Source organism: Alosa pseudoharengus, unplaced genomic scaffold, assembly GCF_046254945.1.
Source record: "Alosa pseudoharengus isolate Yale_2024_CS ecotype anadromous, Long Island Sound unplaced genomic scaffold, YU_APseudo_1.1 YU_APseudo_1.1_scf_16, whole genome shotgun sequence".
Lineage (NCBI taxonomy): Eukaryota > Metazoa > Chordata > Actinopteri > Clupeiformes > Clupeidae > Alosa > Alosa pseudoharengus.
In genome coordinates, this window is record NW_027468630.1 from 7,258,475 (window position 1) to 7,278,474 (window position 20,000).

At 46.2% G+C, this 20,000-nt stretch overlaps 2 protein-coding genes across 5 annotated transcripts in view; one reads left to right on the forward strand and one right to left on the reverse strand.

Moving 5' to 3' along the window:
* Nucleotides 1–20,000, reverse strand: part of brd7 (bromodomain containing 7) — a 135,532-nt gene that overhangs the window by 94,272 nt on the left and 21,260 nt on the right. The gene's annotated exons all lie outside the window — the stretch shown is intronic.
* adcy7 (adenylate cyclase 7) overlaps nucleotides 1–20,000 on the forward strand; it is a 50,770-nt gene that overhangs the window by 22,106 nt on the left and 8,664 nt on the right. For 3 of the 4 annotated variants that reach the window (XM_076286914.1, XM_076286915.1, XM_076286916.1), the window contains exons 2-13: nucleotides 1,370–2,127; nucleotides 6,544–6,741; nucleotides 7,801–7,965; nucleotides 8,370–8,519; nucleotides 12,125–12,285; nucleotides 14,693–14,804; nucleotides 14,962–15,089; nucleotides 15,665–15,823; nucleotides 16,465–16,597; nucleotides 16,865–17,053; nucleotides 18,772–18,815; nucleotides 19,199–19,258. In XM_076286914.1, the coding sequence (XP_076143029.1) occupies nucleotides 1,963–2,127; nucleotides 6,544–6,741; nucleotides 7,801–7,965; nucleotides 8,370–8,519; nucleotides 12,125–12,285; nucleotides 14,693–14,804; nucleotides 14,962–15,089; nucleotides 15,665–15,823; nucleotides 16,465–16,597; nucleotides 16,865–17,053; nucleotides 18,772–18,815; nucleotides 19,199–19,258 (1,664 nt within the window). In that variant the 5' untranslated portion in view covers nucleotides 1,370–1,962. The remainder of the gene's footprint in view (nucleotides 1–1,369; nucleotides 2,128–6,543; nucleotides 6,742–7,800; nucleotides 7,966–8,369; nucleotides 8,520–12,124; nucleotides 12,286–14,692; nucleotides 14,805–14,961; nucleotides 15,090–15,664; nucleotides 15,824–16,464; nucleotides 16,598–16,864; nucleotides 17,054–18,771; nucleotides 18,816–19,198; nucleotides 19,259–20,000) is intronic. The other variant, XM_076286917.1, reaches the window with a different exon arrangement.

A 20,000-nucleotide genomic window follows, 5' to 3' on the forward strand; every position in this document is an offset into this window, starting at 1 on the left:
AGCAGGGCATCTCTGATTCACTGGGCAAACTTCCTGTGTTTGCCGGCAGTTGGCCAGCACCTGCTTGTAGAAGACGACCTCGTTCGCTGGTGATGGCGCTCACAGGGCATTTTAATGACCGCTCAGTTCAAGAAAAAGACCGACTGAGAGAGAAAGGCCGGGCACACAATTAAGGAGCTTATTAGAAGGCGTCCTTGGAGAATAGGAGCACGCAGTGGTGACGGAACGAGCCTCCCATTTAATTTAATGCGCATTTGCTGCATGTTGGGCACTAGTCAGCTGGACGAGCTGTGGGGAACAGGGCTTCGTAAATAGCGCTGTCTGTCCTCAGAGGGCAGAGGGCAGAAGGAATTCCCCCAGCTCATATCCTGTCTGAACTCATTAGGAGGAACAGAGGACGAGGCACCGCATCATCCTGTAATGGCCAATGGAACATCGCTGATGTTTCTCATTGCTGGTTTTGTGTGTGTGTGTGTGTGTGTGTGTGTGTTTTGTTCTCCAGCAGCACGTCATCACAATGACATATTCCTTCATCCGCCTCGATTCTCTAGAGTTGGCAGTTTTGTGCTAAGACCATCATCGCCGGGGCACGACTACAGTTGCGGCAGAGTGAAATGTGTTTTTTTTTTTAATTAATTAATTTATTTTTAAAGACAAGGATCCTCCATGGAGCAGATGAATCAAAGTTGCAGCGTGACTCACTGGTCACAGCAGTTCTCCCAGTTGCATGACGTCTGGCTGCTGGGCCTTGTGAATCTCCCACAATCCTCTTCCAGCCCCCCCGCCCCCCGCCGCCACCACCATGCTGATGATTAGAGGACGGAGGTTGCCCATGGTGGCCTTCACTCTCGACCATGGTGGCCCGGGCCCAAACCAGGCCGCAGCACACGGAGGGCGAAAAAAACGGCATTTCAGTGATCGTGGGAAATACGGCCGGGACAGGCCATTGTAAATTATACGAGCGGTTTTTCAAAGTTGCAAAACATTGAAATTCAATAAGTGGCGATGGCTTGTGCACACAGTGGTGTGTGTGCCCAGACCAAACAGAAATGAATTGATCTAGATTAAAGAAGAGTGTGAGTGAAAACAATTAGTGGTGCTGACATCAGCTGGGACCCTGTTTGTGTGTGTGTGTGTATCGGTGTCAGTGACGGGGTCTGCAAAGGGATAGTTTTACGACCCGTCAACAAAGCGAGCACACAAAGCAAGAGCAAAAAAAGTTCCACCCCTTTCCCTTACCCCAACCGACCCCTCCTCCCCACCTGATGACCCATCCATTCTCCCTCGCCATGGCGCGATGGTGTGACCGTCTGTACCCAGTTCCCGTAAACATGCTGACCCCTCCTCATTTCTCACCTTCCTCCCTCAGGTTTGACCTTTGACTGTGACGCCATCCAGCGGAGCTGAGAGAAGAGCGCGACTCGCCTCGTCACCGGGCCAGGGGGAAGATTCAGAGGACTGCTGGGAAATCCTCAACGCTGGTGGAAACCTTGACAACCAAACTGCCCTCTCTGTCTTTCTCTCCCCCTGTTCTCCTTCCCCCTCCCCCTTTCTCTCTCTCTCTCTCTCTCTCTTTCCCTATTCCCCACTCCACTTTTTCTCTCCACAAAACCTCGGGGAGGGAACTCATTTGCTGGCAGTAAGGGACTGTTACTGCCTGCCAAGTAAAGGGAAAGGGAGAGAGAGAAGAACAAAAGAGAAAGAGAGAAAAGAAAGGGAGAGAGAGGAATAAAGAGGTAGCCAGATGAAGAGTGACAACAGAAATTAAGGAGATGCTCCACAAACAGACTAAACTGAAGTTGAGCTAGAAAGCACTGGAATGATTGGGAAGTCCTAACAACCATCGCCATGGTGACGATGGAATAACCCTTATATATTTCTTTTTCACTGGACGACTTTTTTTTGGGATTTTTTGGGTTGTTTGTCTTTTTTTGTTCACTCCGGTGCGCATGAGCTCTCACCATGCATGCCAAAGGGAAGTACCTGCTGAACGACAAGGAGCTCAAACAGGAAGCGCTGTACAGGAAGTTCTCCTGCATCAGCCAGTATCAGCCACTGGTGCTGCTGCTAGGCCTCTCCATGCTGTCCTGCGCCGGCCTGCTCATCCTCTTCTTCTCCCTCAACCTGGTGAGTAGCGTCCACACACACACACACACACACACACTCATCTTCCTCTTCCTCAGCCTGGTGAGTAGCATCCACACACACACACACACTCCTCTTCTTCTTCCTCAACCTGGTGAGTAGCGTCCACACACACACACACACTCCTCTTCCTCTTCCTCAGCCTGGTGAGTAGCGTCCACACACACACACACACACACTCCTCTTCCTCTCCCCTCTGCAGTCCACCTTCATGTTGTCTATTTTGTTTTGCTTTTTATGTAAGGAAGGTACAGGTTCAGGTAGCTTTATTTGTACTTATAGGGAAATTTGGTTTGCAGTACAATGTGTTATTATGTTATTACTCATACGCTATTACTAGTGTGATCACCAAATTAGTCTGAAGTTCCCAGATAAACCTTGGTTGGGGTCATTTGAAGGGCTATGGTTTTTGAAAGATAATGTGTTATGGCCTCTGAACTAAGTTCGCTTACTATGAAGGTTGAGCATCCTGTTCAGTTGCCCCCCTTCTATCAGTGCAGAGGTGCTAACGACCTTATCGAAGAAGTTCACTAGCAATAACTAGGCAGCTCGGTGGAGCAAAGGTGAGATCGAGGCACCCAGAGGTGACCAGGACACGCGCTGTGAGGCAGAAGGTGCGTAATTGGATGTGAGAACACAGGAGGGGGGGGGGGGGGGGGGCGACGGTCTCTCACGAAGGTGGGGGGGGGGATGGCGCTGGTTAATGATGGTGGTAGTAGTGTTTGGTGGTGGTGCTGTGCAGAGGAGTCAGTGGAGAGGGCAGTGTTGGTATTAATGCAGCCGTCTCTGAGATGGCATTGCGTGATGGTATTGCGTGAGGAATGTTGTTGTACCACCCAAGGGAAGTGGCCGAGTTGCCGGGCACAAGCAGGCGGAGGACAGGAGCGGCCTGTTGACGTTGGCAGAGGCTGTCATGCTTTCCGTTAGTCAGGTGGTCGCCTGGCCAAACGGCCTCATAACATGCCCATCAGACAGCCCCCTCCCTATCTGTCATCTTTCATGGAAAATGGGGCTTTACTTTCCTGCTATTGTGCCTGTGTCTGTCTGTTGCTGACACACGTCGGCATGCTAGACAAACACACACACACACACGCACACACACACATTTCTGTCCCCCATACATCCATCTACATCCTCCCACTGAACTCTGAATATGCAGTGACAAACACACACACACACTCACTCACACACACACACACAGAATTGCATGTCTATTAGTGAGATGTTTCCCCTCTCAGCCAGTGCGGTTGCTAGGGATAATGTATCATCCTGAGAGAATGAGGATTGCACTGGGCTATTGTTGAAGACGGAAGCCTGCCAGTTCAATATAATGAAATCTCTGCAAACTTTCCACTCTCTCTTTCTCTCTTGACATCAGACACACACACACACACGCGCGCACACGCACGCGCACACACACACACACACACACACACACACAGCTGTGGGAGGATTGCAGTCGACCAGGGTAAGCACATGCAGACATCCATGTGTTAGCGCACCACTTGAGCAGAGAGTAGAGCAGAGTTTGCTCAGGGTACAGGTTGAGAGGATCATGCAGGTTTTGTGGATGCATGAAAAAGACAAGAAAAAAACCCATTATGATTGGAGAGGAGATTTGCTTTTGGCAGTGGGTTTTGCATAAAATCTCCCGTATTCATCTCTGGCTGATTTGCAAATGTTAGGCTCATGCTGTGCAAGAGAGGCAAAAAAGAATGTCTTTCAAACGAGCTGTTTTATCTTCTTTGTCGTGGCTGTTGTCGTGTTTGCTCTAGCATGTGAAAAAGGTTGCATGCAAATTCGGAGCAGTTTTATACGGGGTATGAGGTCCACCACGAGCATGACTTTGCCTCGGCGTGTTTACTCAGGGTGTCCGCGGGGTTGTAAAAAGTATTAAAAGGTAGTAAATGTAATTAGCCAAATTTAAGGCCATTTAAAAGTATTAAAAAGTAATAAACGTCATCTGATGAGGTATTACATTTTCGAACCACTATGAGGTTTTCCATTTGTGTTAAGTGCAGGCCTATCTCCTAAAATTTGCGTGAATTTATTTATATTATATTCATTATATGTGCGAGTAGGACCTGAGCGATATGTCAGTGTGCGTTCGCGGTAAAAACTTTTAGCGCCCCCTCAAACTGGATATACGGCTGGCTTGCTGCCAAACTTGTTGCCAAAAGTTCGCTACTATTGACGAAGTCATGGGAAAATGTAATTTTTCGGACATTTGGTTAGAGGACTCGAGATTCAGAGACTGGCTTAGGCTAGTTGGCAACAGCCAAGAGGCTTATTGCCACGTCTGTAAAAAGACAATAAATGTCACCTGAATGGGAGTGAATGCCGTCAGGTCACATATGGAGTCTACTAGCCAGCAAACAAGAATGTGCGGACGTAGTCAGAGGTGGAAGAGTCGACTGCCTGGCTCAGTGGCTCATCAGCCACGTAGGGCTACTGTCTCTCCACATAAATATGCGTCATTGAGGCTTAATTAAAGCTATCAGTATATCTACTACCAGTTGTCATTATTGTCATCCAAAAAAGTAATCATTTGCTCCATCGCGTTTTCAATGACACAGGCAGAGCAGCAGACATAGCCTAAACTAGGCCTACATACAGTATCACAATAACCCCTTTTCAAATTAAAAGTCCCCATGAAGGCAGAAGGAAATGAAAGGGGAAAAAACAAGAATATAACATGTAAACAGATGTACATGTTATAAGGGGTTATTGGCAATGAGCTAACCCTGCCTTGACCACAGAATAGAGGTTAAACATAGGCCTGACAGTGTTGCTTTGTTTACGATAAGGTTTAGGCTATAAGATTTAACATTTTCTACCCTCAGTAAATGTCATGTTAAGGTTAGTTTAACAGGTGTGACCTTTGCATTATTCAAAGCTTGCTCAGGAGCCATATGCTTACTCCCTTGATGTAGTATGTGACGAGATCAAAGTAACTTAAATTAGTTGAATATAACAACCTGTGTAGGTTTTTATAGGCTGTATTGTAATATGCTATCAATATATTATCATATAATATAATTGAAGTCAATTTATCAATTAGTTTCCACAAAATTCCCCAGAAGTAATTATTTAAGGGGTTATTTTTCAAAATTTCCCACATTCTGCAGCAGCCCAATCAATAATTAGTATTTTTGTAAAATGTGACCACCTATTTTTGAATATGATACCTTGACTGGCAAAGTATATGAGACAGCAAGGGTGTGTGTGTGTGTGTACTGCGTATGGTCGTGGGCCTATTTGGAAGAAAGTCCAGTAAACCTTTTCTGATTTTCATTTGTCATTTTGTCTTGATTGAGATAGAATGATAGTGAAAGAAAGAGTGTAGTGCTGGTGAAGTGGTGTGTGCTCTTCCTACACATACAGTAACAATGAAATAACTTTTTATCTTGGGTTAGGATTAAATAACAAATAATTGTCTATAGGCCAGTGTTTTTATTGAAGCAAAAAAGGAACAAAGTATCCAGTAACTGTAATAATAGATACTTGATTTGAATTGTAAGCATTGCTACACTGCTACGTTGCTACGAAAGGTTGCCGCTAGTTGCAGCTCGAAGTCGTGTTGGTAATAAAAAATATTGTGAAGGTATTAAAAAAGGTATTAAAAGTTATTAAATTCAACTTAAGAATTTCTGTATATACCCTGTTACTGTAGTGTAGGAAGAGCCCTGGCGTTGGGCGCACCACTCGATGGGGAAGCCACACTGAGCAGCTGGAGAAGCTCGGAATCTTGCCCTTTCCGCTGCCATGGAAACCACCTTGCACAGCATATAATGCTGAATGCCTTTCCCCAGAAAGAGCAACGTTTCCTTCTCACACTGATACATTGGAGTTTACTCCTCTCCTTTTCTCTCCTCCCCTCACTTCTCCTCTCTTCTTCTCCTGAGAATGTTGTAGGCAGGAAGTCATAAAGATATTGATTATTTTCCATCTTGGTTTATGAATGTTACATTCATCACTGGCCATGTTTATGTATTGAATGTCTTCCTTGACAGGTAAGCACTGAAATGTATACAGTACATGCTGTCCCTGGCTGCCTTTATGAAGCTCAAATGAAACCAAACAAAATTTAATTTACATGAACTACATCCTTTATATGTATATTCGTTCAGTTGTATTGAATTTATTGATTTGGAAGCAACACCCTGAATGCAGGAAGAACATGAATGGCCGAGAGGTGCAACATGGGTTTCCATTCCATCTATCAAGTATCTATCTATCTATCTATCTCTATCTATTCATGTCAAATGCATCCATTCAGCTCCTCATCTTGATGAACAAAAAAGCTCATACATATTGTCAATTAGTGCTAATTATTGATCTGCATCAGCGCTGACATGTGCCTGCTAACTGATGCCTGGTGGGCTGCTGTGTTGGCAGAGTGCGCGGGAGCACAAGGCGTTTGTGAGCGCAGTGAGCTGCGGGCTGTGTGTGTTCCTGGTGGTGTTCGTGCTGGTGTGCACCGAGGTGCTGTCGCAGCGCTGGCGTCGGCTGCTGGGCCTGCTGGTGTGGGCCACACACCTCACCATGGGCTTCACCTTCATCTTCAGCGGAGAGCACATCTGGCCCTGGGACCAAGTATGCAAGCACGCACACACATACACACACACACACACACATACACACACACACGCACACACACACACACACACACACACATATGCACGCACGCACAGACACACACACACACACACGCGCGCACAGACACACACACACACAGATAGACGCGCGCGCACACAGACACACACACACACACACAGACGCATGCACGCACACACACACAGACACACAGACGCGCGCGCACACACACAGATGCACGCACGCACACACACAGACACTCAGACGCGCGCGCACACACACACACACACACACACACACACACACACACACACACACACACACACACACACACACACACACACACACAGACGCGCGCGCACACAGACACACACACACAGACTTCGCACGCACGCACACGCACACAGGCACACACACACACACACACAGAGACAGACAGACAGACAGACGCGCGCGCACACAGACACACACACACACACACACACACACACACAGACGCACGCACGCACACACACAGGCACACACACACACACACACACACACACACACACAGACACACGCACACACACACAGACACACGCACACACACACAGACACACGCACGCACACACAGACACACGCACACAGACACACACACACACACTCTCACTCACACTCACACTCACACACTCTCTTTATCAATCTCTCTCTGTCTGTCTATCTCTTATCTCTTTTGTGTTTATCAGATTAGGTAATTGATAGGTGAATGCTAAGGCGTATGTTTCTCTTGGTGTGTTTTATTTTGAAATTCTTTGTGCCTGAGTTATGTGAGATGATGTTTAAACAGAGAGAGCATTGCTTATTCTGCAGTAGTGATATTAATCTAAGGACCAATATCTGTTACACCGCTGCCATACAGTACATTAATCTCTCTCTCTCTCTCTCTCTCTCTCTCTCTCTCTCTCTCTCTCTCTCTCTCTCTCTCTCTCTCTCTCTCTCTCTCTCTCTCTCTCTCTCTCTCTCTCTCTCTCTCTCTCTCTCTCTCTCTCTCTCTCTGTCTCTCTCTCTCTCCCCCTCTAGGTGCCATTCTTTCTCTTCATTATCTTCACCGTTTACACCATGCTGCCATTCCAGATGACCTATGCGGTCATCCTCAGTGTAATCTCCTCCGTGTCCTATATCATTGTTCTGAGCTTACGGCTGGCCGTCTTTAACTCCTCCGACAGTCCTCACTTAGCCAAGCAGGTACAGCATATGCAATCTATAAAACCACTGTGGTTGAACTAAAAATTACAAACCACGCCTGTCTGTAAATAACAGGTGGTTTCCGTTATATTTCTTTTTTCTTGTCTTTGTGAAGGCATCTTTTATAAATATATGTAGTACTCTTTCAGTCAAAGCACTTTGACACATTCTCTGTCGTGATCATCTACTGCCTCGTGTTCTCCCTAAGAGAACTGAGGTTACAGTTTTAGACATTTTCCACTTGATATCTTGTATTTGGCCTTGTTTCACACAAAGATGTCTGATATTTTAATGCAGCCCCATTACTGAATGAATGTCTCGTGTGTGTGTGTGTGTCTGTGTCTGTGTGTGTCTGTGTGTGTGTGTGTGTGTGTGTGTGTGTGTGTGTGTGTGTGTGTGTGTAGATGCTGTCCAACGCGGTGGTGTTCCTGTGTGGCAGTGTGGTGGGGGCCTTCCATAAGGTCCTGATGGAGAGGGCTCTGAGGCAGACCTTCAAGGACACCCTCAGCTGTCTGGGCAGCCGCATGAAGCTGGAGATCGAGAAGAGGCAGCAGGTACAGAGAGCACTCTCAGCCTGTCTCACTCTCCGGCCGTCTCACTCTCCGCCCATCTCACTCTCACACACACACACACACTCACACACAGACATTCATTACAGCTAGAATAAGAATCAGTCTCACTCTCTTTCTCTCTCTCTCTCTCTCTCTCTCTCACACACACACACACACACACACACACACACACACACACAGACAGTGTTTAGAACTAGAATAAGAATCAGTTCTCACTCTCACACACACAGTCATTACACCTAGAATTAGAATCAGTGTTAGTGGCCAGTGTGATACACACACAGTCATTTGTCCTCTGCATTTCACCCATGTGAACATACAGGACTTATGCACACTTGGTACAGTACATACACACACACACACGGAACAGTGTGCAACATAAGCTGTGTCTCGTTTCAGGGGCTACTTGGTTGTAAGGATAGATTCGTAGACAGGTAGCATCATAGTGGCGTGACTAGTGCCCCTGAAACGAGACAAAGCTATAGTAGGAGTAGTGTGTAGAAGTGAGTGCGCACTCACACCTGGACTGGTGCATTGCTTGTGTTTAGTTAGTCGTTAAGGAAGCCTGGGGAGCTGAAGGCGTGGTAATGGTTTACTTTTATACGGACCAGCCTGCCTCATGAATAGACGTGTAGATGGTCTTTTACATTACGTTACATTTAGCAGACACTTGTTGACCAAAGTGACTTACATATGTCAGCTATATCACAAGGGATTACATTGTCCTCGGAGCAACTTGGGGTTAAGTGCCTTGCTCAAGGTCACAACGGTGGAAGCTGGGAATTGAACCAACAACTTTCAGGTTACTGCACGCTAACCCAGCTCCTTAACCACTACACTACCAACACCCCATTTCTCTTGCATGCATTAGTTATTTACAACAACACAAGCATTTGTTAAGGGTTTACACATTCTGGCAACTGAACCAGTATTTTTACAGCTGCTATACTCTACCAGTTCTTTGACTTCAGCCAGCTTTTTCTTCCTGATAGAACATTCAAAGCCCTCTGGAAAATTAACAAATGAAAGGCACAGGCAAATGATACCAGCCATAGAAGAACAAATAAAAACATGATTACAAACATCAATATATAGCCCAAGGACTTGTGAAGATTGTGGCAGGGTGTTATGTTTTTATTATTGTCAGTCATCAAAATGTTCATTCTTTTGAAGTAATGTGTAACATTTTCCTGTTTCCTGTGTGTGTGTGTGTGTGTGTGTGTGTGTGTGTGTATAAGTATATATACTCTTTTGATCCCGTGAGGGAAATTTGGTTTCTGCATTTATCCCAATCCGTGAATTAGTGAAACACACTCAGCACACAGTGAGATGAAGCACACACTGATCCCGGCGCAGTGAGCTGCCTGCAACAACAGTGGCGCTCGGGGAGCAGTGAGGGGTTAGGTGCCTTGCTCAAGGGCACTTCAGCCGTGCCTACTGGTCGGGGTTCGAACCGGCAACCCTCCGGTTACAAGTCCGAAGCACTAACCAGTAGGCCACGGCTGCCCCATGTGTGTGCGTGTGCACGCGCACACTGTTGTGCACTGAGAGAGGCTGCCATGGCACATGCCCATTTTGTCCTGCCATTAATGTCACTGCAATCTCTCTGAATGTGGGCTGAACATTTTACTGTAGATGGTTGCGCATAGAGGAAGTCATCACGGGCACACTAATTGTTATTGGGAGCAGGCTGAGGCATTTACAACATTCATAGAATCTCCTGATTTGAGTCCTACTCCTCTATAAATAGTATAAACATGGACATAAGTATATGTTAAGTCATTTTTGCTTCACCAGATATACAGTATCAGAGCCAGCAATGCTTTTTGCGGCGTCTCCCAAACAGATATTTTGGCTTTTTGCTAGTTAGCTCTCTCATTTCAGAAACTCCTTGTTGCTTAGCCTGACTAACACCAGACTAATTCTTAATGGAAATATTGGTCTGAGCCCTCAGTTGACTTTCGATTTCCGAGGGGAATAACCAGTGGTAAAAGTATACTTAAACTACATGTACATTAAACTCTTACCAAATCCTTTCAGAAGTACAGCAAACACATAGTTCTTGTAAACAAAGGTTTTAAATGCAGTTGTCTACTCAATTTCAAACAAAAAATACATGTATCGTTTAATAATGACGCCATCAGCACAGGCATTGCACAGGCACTGCCAACTGTCTTCCTCTCTTCATCATCGTATAAGGCCCGCCCAATGCTGGATAAGCGGTTGGGATTGGCTCCTGGGGTTTTAGTGAATGGGAAATAGGCCTGAATGGGACAATGGCCAGACGGATCTGCCAGAGCAAATTCAAATTTGCTGTAAGATCCGTCTGGTCTCCAAGCTATTAATTGCTACTTTAAGGTCAGCGAATGTTTAGAGCGAATGCTCCAAACTCAGTTTTGCATGGTGGTGACTTTGCTGTGTCTCCCAGCCATGCAGAAGGACACAGTTGCGCTGTTTGAGCCCCCCCCAAGGCTGCAGAGAATACCGTAAGTAGGCATACTGCACTGATTTGTGGTGTCAGACTAAGAGCACAGCCCGATAAAGTTATAAGTGTGAAAAATCAGCCGCCCCTCACATGCACCAGCGCCCTGATCTCCATAAGCCTTCAGTCTCTGACCAGAGAGAGTGGCCTCTTGTTTACCTCGCTGATAAGATCTGAGGAATCATTTAGTGCGGTCAGGACTCCGGAGCGCCCTGCGCAAATGGCTTTTCTCGCTTCACGGTCAGCAGAAGACATGAAAGAGAAAAAGCGAGAGAAAGGGAACGGAGGGGAAAGAGATGTGGTGTCTGAGAGTAATAAAGGGAAAGACGTAAAGTGGGAGAGGAAGATGGATTCAGTAAGAAAATGAAATGCAGGCACGGGAAACAAAATCCCCCCCCTAGTCTGCAGTACAAGCCAGAGGGAGAAAAAGAGTGAGTGAGGGAGAGCAGGAGAACAGGGGGATAGAGACGGAGGCAGAAAGGGAGAGTCTGAGTGGATGGGAGGCCTAAAGAGAGCCAGGTATGTAAATTGAGGCTGGAGGCCTACAGTAATTCAGGAGGAGAGGCGGCCATGACGGTGTTTACAGCAGCCGCGTAAGGCCTGGCCAGTGGCCAGCGGCTCCTCTCTAATGACCCTCCCATCGGAATGCAGGGGAATTGGGCTGATGAGACTTCAGCCGGACTCCCTGAGAGAGCAGACAGCGTTGTGTCCTTACATGTTCTCTCACGGTGCTGCTCCTTATCCGACGTCTGGTTTCTGTTCCTCCTCTCCTCTCTCCTGCTCACTCTGCATCCTTTCAAGAACAAGCACATAAAATCACCTTGATTTAAAGGTCTGAATAAGGAAGAGACTTGGTGATGCTTTTATTAGTGTAGAGACAAGAAAGCCATCTGTGATGGCTCACAAACTTCATAACAAAGGGCAGCCAGCACACGCCGTACAAGCTCAAATACTGCAGGTTTGTGTGTGTGTCTGTGTGTGTGTGTGTGTTTGTCTGTGCGTCTGTGTGTTTTCATCTGGGACAGGGAAAAGGAGTGTCCAAATATTTATTTCTACTGTGACTGTCAAAAAAAAACAAAAAACGATTGTTTGTGGCTTTCCTCAGGAGAACCTTTTGCAGTCGGTCCTGCCTGTCTATATCTCCATGAAGATGAAGCTGGCCATCATGGAGAGGCTGCGGGAGTGCAAGGACAAGGAGGAGCAACAGCGTCTGGTCAAAGACAACAACTTCCACAGTCTCTACGTGAAGAGACACGAGAACGTCAGGTACTGCAGGACACTTTGTCATCAAGCTCACCTTGCAGCTGTGACACTGTTGAACACCACAAGTCCGCACAGTGTGATGCACCTAATGCTAACACCTAATATAGTGAATATCTGGACTAATATACTAACACCTAATATAGTGAATATCTGGACTAATATACTGACACCTTATATAGTGAATATCTGGACTAATATACTAACACCTAATATAGTGAATATTTCATTGACATTCCATACTGTAACTGGTGAAAGTCAAACGTAACTTTATTGACAAATGGAGATATTATCTCATGACGTCAGAGATGTCCTTTTCCGTTCGACTGTGATCTTGTGACTCACAGTGGTTCAGTTCCTTAAAGGACTGCGGAAGTTTTCGTCTGCTTAGTTTTACTTCCTAATAATCATCCCACTGTAGTGCATGCCCCTCCCCCGTTCCAGAGCATTCTAAATGCTTAACATGACCGTTGTTAACAGACCGTAATTTGATTAATGCAATTTCCCCCCTCCCCACCATGTCCTTTGGGATATTCTATTTATATGTGGAGGGTCCACTAGATCTTCACAATGTCCAGTTCTCATGGAGCTGTTTCAAATTTAGACACGGTCTTGCTCGCCACATTTCTGTCCGAAAATTAAAAAAAAAAGTCCTGTCTCAGAATAGCTCGGCACCTTCCTCAATGGTCATTCACCTGCGCGGGGCGCGACAACAGTGGGCCGTTGTTCGCTGGTCAGAGAGAGAGCCTGCCTCGGGAAGCAGTGACCCTGTAATGGCGTCTCAGAGGTTCATTGAACAGTGTTCATTACAAAAGTGATGAAAGGGCTTCCTGCTCTGCTTCTTTTACAGACCATTAAAAAAGGAACTAAAGAACACTTTTTTTTTGCCGTTTTCCTTCTCGCAAGCAGAAAGGGCATCCAAAGGTCTTTGTTTGGGGATTAAGCATATTGAAGGTTTTTTTTTATGGTGTACTTACGCTCTATCTCTCTCTCGTCAAGGCATAGTCTCACTGTCAGGTCACACTGTGTTTCTTTCTCTCGTCGCTCTAAAAAGACATTCCTTCAGCGTTTCCATGTTGCGTGTCATTCTTCGCAATTCCCTCGGAGGAACACCTGGCTACGGATGACTATTTACGGGCCATTAGCAAAGCGCTGGTGTCGACATTAGCATTCCTCTAATGAACTGAAGCGTTGGCAGCTGTGTGGAAAGACACAAGGCCTGCCAAGCCAGGGAACACGTCCCTGATTACCCTTCCCTGTGTGTGTGTGTGTGTGTGTGTGTGTGTGTGTGTCTGTGCATGCACGTGTGTGTGTGTGTGTGTGTGTGTGTGCACAGTATGTATCTGGTCAGGTGATTCATAGACCAGGGGTCAGCTAAATGTTCCCTCGAGAGCTGACCCCTGGTCTATGAATCAGCAGCTGTGGATGAGCGAGACGAGAATGTGGAGTCACTCCAGGACAGGTCTCCCATGATCACTCTCTGCAGTGATATGGAACTCTAGAACGCCTAGTCATTAGAAGGCCACCATGTCAAATCACTTGTAGCTCCTATGGGGATCAGCACTGAGTGCTGTGTAGGAGGTCATGTATCAGTTTGCAGGTTTTATTTAAGGGGGCTATAGGCAGCGTTGCATTTTACAAAAGAAACTATGAAAAGATATGGTATGAACAAAGGAGGAGATAAGGTAACCTTAAGGAGGAGATAAGGTATGAACAAAGGAGTATAATCCATCTGTTTGTATAAATGCAGAAGTTGTCTGCAGACTTGTGCGTAAAAATTATGATAATCGGGAAGCCCCTGTCCTTATTCCTTTTCACTGACTCAGTCCTGGCCTGTAGTTAATTTTCTGTAATGCAACTTAACCCGCTATACCCTAAATAAAAAATGACACACATCATAATACATGCACAAACAAAAATGTATGAACAGTAATGGTGCATTCATGTGCATGGGAAAAATTTTTTCCCAATTTAAATTCTAACGTCACCGCGAACGTCATCTCGTGGGAATAATTGGCGGGGAACTGGGGGAAGAGTTTGCTAACAGAGTTGCCCAATCGTGGGTTTGTTGTCACGTTGTAGTTAATTTGTAGTCCATGTCCTTCATGTCCAACAATTTTAATGTTAACTTGGAAATTTACTGTTTCTGTCACTTGAAAGCTTTCAGAAGTGTCCGCCACGCCATACTTTTAAGCAAATACAGCCATTTATTTAAGATTAATGAGTGTATGTTTAACCTTTGTTGTGCTGTCCATGTTTTTCACGCATTCTGACGGCAAAGCACATGAACGCTCGCAGTTGGGAAAACAACGTAATCACCGGGGCTGTCCTCAATATTCCCCGATGCAATGAAGTGGTGGAGCCTATCATTGTCCAGGGTGGTTGATGTTGACATTGGTTTATCTTCTTGCAGTATTCTCTATGCTGATATTGTGGGCTTCACACAGCTGGCTAGTGACTGCTCTCCCAAAGAACTGGTGATCATGCTCAACGAGCTCTTTGGAAAGTTTGACCAGATCGCCAAAGTAAGTTCAAATCAGAGATCATCAAGATCTGTCACACCTATTTCATTTATTTAATCTGAAATGATACAGTTTTACATTTCAGATATACTACAGACTAGTTGTGTTCTGTTTTTGAACATCCCTAATGTGTGTGTTTGCGTGTGTTTTCTCAACCCAGGAAAATGACTGCATGAGGATAAAGATTCTGGGAGACTGTTATTACTGTGTGTCTGGTCTGCCTGTGTCACTGTCCAAACATGCCAAGAACTGTGTCAAGATGGGCCTGGACATGTGCGAGGCTATCAAGTAAGTACACACACACACACACACACACACACACACACACACACACACACACACATTCTTTTACGATTACTGACCCTTCGTTATTTGTTACTTCGTTATAAGTGCAGTACATTCACAATGTTGAATTTACCAATGAAATCTTGTACTTCAGAGAAATGAGATGACCACCTAACCATAAGACATTCTAAAAGGGCTTACGGCGTTCGTGATTCACTGTTCTGAACATAACAACAAATCATGGTGCTAGCTAGAGAGGATTGGCAAAGGTCTGCTTAAGGATTTCTGTGCCGTAATGATCTTATGAGAGCTTTTACTGTCAGGGTTCAACGGCCCTTTTTATCTCTTCGGTCTTTGAGGCCCGGCCAAAACCAAGAGTGGATGCAGATCCCTCATGTCAAGTGTAAAGGTTTAAGCCAGAGTTTTGGCCAGGGCCAAGCTCCTACGCAGGGGCCCGGGACACAGAGGATTCACTCTCCTTCTCCTTATCCCTCTGCCTCTCTCTTTCTCTCCATCTCTCTTTCTCTTTCCTCTGTCTGTGTCTCTGTCCCTTCCTCTCTCCCTCTCTCCCTGTCCAGGCTGGTCCGTGAGGCCACTGGCGTGGACATCAACATGCGCGTGGGCGTGCACTCTGGGAATGTCCTGTGTGGAGTCATCGGCCTGCGCAAATGGCAGTTTGACGTGTGGTCTCATGACGTCACCCTGGCCAATCACATGGAGTCGGGGGGTTTGCCCGGGTATGTCTGGAAATGTGCATACTGACGCCTTTACTCCTCATAAAACCAGTGCACCCAGATGGGTGATGGCACTGACAATTTGGTCTGAAGTCCTTGTCAAAAATAATAAACAAAACTTGTTTGTTTGCTGTGATATTTGTGCGTTGGATTTTTAGATGATGTACAATTTTGTGGACCACTATTGATAAGTACATCCTGAAGATACCATTGTGTGGAATATTCTTTATCTTAATCCTTTAGTGCTGTTTAACTACTCATCTTGTCAGACCTCAGCTGAGCTTTGTTAGTAACCTACACACATTCTTAAGAGACAGTGAGTCCCAGGCAATGCCAAGAGAGCAGAAAAGACGTCTCTCTCGTAGCGGTAATATCCTGTGACTCAAGTGGTACAGTGTCTGGTAGAGAAAGGCACTAACAACTCCAAGATGAATATAAAGGGAGATGATGACTATCATTCTGGGATTTAATTTCCCGCCAGCATTGCTGAACAACTGCCATAGCTGATAGTGATACTGATGGTGCTCAGCTGTTACCAAAGTGGTTGCTCATGGTGAAATCAGCACGGTGTTCAGGCACTTGAGGTGCCTCGATGAAGCGATTATCTAAATGCAAGTTGTTGTTGTTGTTGTTGTCGTCTGCAGGCGAGTGCACATAACGGAGTCCACCCTGAAGCACCTGAATAAGGCCTACGAGGTGGAGGAGGGCAATGGCCACGAGCGCGACGCCTACCTGAAGGAGATGAAATTGCGCACCTACCTGGTCATTGACCCTCAGGTGAGTTGCTCGCACCGCTCTAGGTGTCTCCGCTTCAGTGTCCACCCTAGAGCTTTGTGTATGTGACCTCTGAAGTAAGTCAGGGATGTACAGAAAACTAAAGTAGAGAGGGAACAAAGCACAGTGTGATGGTGTTATGCTTTGGGATTTTTCGCTCTTATAATTTTGCATTATTTATGATCTGCCATATGTGTGCTTCTTTTGCATGTGTCCATATACATGTCCTGTGTGCTCTCTACCCACCCCCCCCCCCCACCCCCCCCTCAGTCCAAGGACCACACACAGAATAAGAGCACCGTCATAAAGCCGCGTGTGAACGATGGGCTGAAGATGCGGGCGTCCGTTCGAATGACTCGCTACCTGGAGTCCTGGGGGGCAGTCAAGCCCTTCGCCCACCTGCAGAGCCGAGAGGGGTTTCCCACTGATGCCATGGTCAACGGCAAGCAACGCAGCAAGGTACTTCAGCACCGGGCTGTACGGCTATTACATTTGCATGCTGGAATTACTGCCTCACTCTACTATTTCACCCTCCTGTCTGTTTGTATGACTGATGGACCTCTGTCCCATGTATGCCAATACGATGCATGTTTGAACAACTTGCTTGATTCCGTGTATGAATTGTGCCTGCCTCTCCTTTTCTCCCATTTGAGGAATTATAAGGGGGGGGGGCTCTATCTGTATCTCACTGGGCAGGCCTTAACACATGCCCCCCCGGGATGGGTTCTTCCTGTTAAAAGGAAGCGCTTTCCTTTACCACCATTCCTTTGTACTTACTCTGGGGGGTCTAGGTCTTAGGCTCTGTAAGACATCTTGAGACGTGTATTGTTATCGCCATTATATAGATAAAAAGTGGAATTGGTTGGAACACAGAGCCACAATTGATTCAAGGGTCATTCCACGCCAACTCAGCCACCCATGTACATGACACCTCTCAGATTTTGCTGAAAAGCGGTGAAAATATGCCTTATGTTACCAAACAAGGGAATCTGAAGTTTCAGGTCAATATCTCAAACGGTTTGCCCGTGGCGTCCATTTGAATTTCGGGTGCCACGGCCGTAATTGACACATTGGAATTTCACATTTCATCTTTTGCCATTTTTGGAAGCCCATAACGTTCTAATAGTGGTAGAAGGCTGGAAACTGGTGTGCAGAATCAACATTCCTTACTGTTTGGGTGAGAGGTGGGTCACCAAAGTCCTAAAAAATGTTGACGGCATGTGTGATTTCACTTTTTGGGTGGCCTTAGCACCACAATTAATGATCATATTTATTCTAAACAGGATTATTTGTTATATGTGGGAACCTTGCTCTTGCCAAAATGAATTTGAGGGGTATGGTACCACTGGCGGGGGTTTTATGGGGGTCCAAAAACCCTCTCCGGCAGAGGTGACTCTTTTGGAACCCCATATTTGGACCCCCAAATGACCATGTGGGCACTTGATGATCCTAATGGGATTTATACCAAATAAAGATACATATTTGTTCTTTCTTTTAATGAAATAACATTTTTGACTATGAAGCTCCATAATATGAATTTTATTCTTCATAATGCACCATTTTGGACATTGTTTCCAGAAGTCTGGAATGTAGATCAGGGAGAATTTAATGATGATAAAGCATGAAAATAGTGGAAATAACTTAGTATTATGCTCAGTGATGGCAGTATTACTATTACTACCACTATTAGAACAGACGTTATGGGCTTCCAAAAATGGCAAAAGATGAAATGTGAAATTCCAATGTGTCAATTACGGCCGTGGCACCCGAAATTCAAATGGACGCCACGGGCAAACCGTTTGAGATATTGACCTGAAACTTCAGATTCCCTCGTTTGGTAACATAAGGCATATTTTCACCGCTTTTCAGCAAAATCTGAGAGGTACCATGTACATGATACCCCGATTTTGGCTGTTTTCACTTGGAATGACCCTCAAGTCAAATCTAATGAAGTTGATTGGAGGTGAACTGAAATTGCCATCAATATGGTCAGCCCAAGAACGCTGAAGAGAAAATGTTTTCATTACAGCAGGATGCCTCTCAAAATACACATGTTCAGTGTTTTTGAAAGGGTCATGTGTCTGTTTGCTTTCCAGTGAAAATCATGGGTATGCAGTGCACACCACTTATTATTCTTAGGTTGTGTTACTGATTGTCTTTTTAAAACTCATGTTTAGGACATTCCAATGAGAACGTCACAGTGCGCTAAAATTACAGAAAGGTAAGAATGACTACACAAAACCACAACACACACACACACACACACACACACACACACACACGTGCGCGCACGGACACACAAGGACACACACACACACGCACGGACACAGACACGCACATACACGCACAGACACACACGGACACACACTCACACTCACACTCACACCTACAAAACGTCACTGGCTTAGAACACACACACACATACACAGCACTCTGAAATGAACGTAGATGAGGTGGCACCCTTGTGCACAGCAACCCGTGCTGTGTGGTGCCGTGCCGTGCTGTGCTGTGCCGAACCTCACGCTCCAGGTCGACCTCGTTCAACTTGTGTGTGTGTGTGTGTGTGTGTGTGTGTCTGTCTCTCTCACTGTTGGTCTCCGACAGCTTTGATGAGTCTCTCGAGGAGCCCTTGTCCTTGTCCGCCCCTCCGATCAGCACCTATAAGTGAGTGCGGCCATTTTGGCTCGGCAGCTCTCCCCCCCGTGTGGGGGTGTAGGAGCTGCAGTTTCACCACTAACCCAACCCAATCCCACCCTCTCCCCCTCACCCTCACCCTCCCCCTGGGGCTATCGCTCACTTGCGGCACTGTTTGCCTCTGTGCTAGGATGGATGACCCAGGCGACCCTCAGTATTCTCCCAGTACGCATGGCCAGTGGTAACCTCTCCCCCTTCTCCTTTACAAACACAAACACACACACGGAAACACACACACACACACGGACACACGGACACACACACACACACACACAGTCACACTGCACCCCCCCCCCCTCCCCTCTTCCGAACATGTGTTTGTTTTGTGACTCTCACTAGTTTTTGAGTGGTGCACTGTCAAGATAGGCAGGAAATGACTGTGCGTGTGCATGTGTGTGAGACAGAGAGAGAGAGTGAGAGAGGGTGTGTGTGTGTGTGTGTGAGTGTGTGTGTGTGTTTGAGAGAGAGAGGAAGCAAGACGTTTCCTTCCTGGTGGTGCTGAGTCTGGACACAGTGCACAGGGATTCCTGTCTTTCCCCATGGGGTTCCTCTAACACACTGAATCTTTCAATATACACAGCGGGCGCACACACACACACACACACACACACACACATCTCTCTCTCTCCCTTCTCTCTCTCTCTCTCTCTCTCTCTCTCTCTCTCTCTCTCTCTCTCTCTCTCTCTCTCTCTCTCTCTCTGTCTCTATCTCT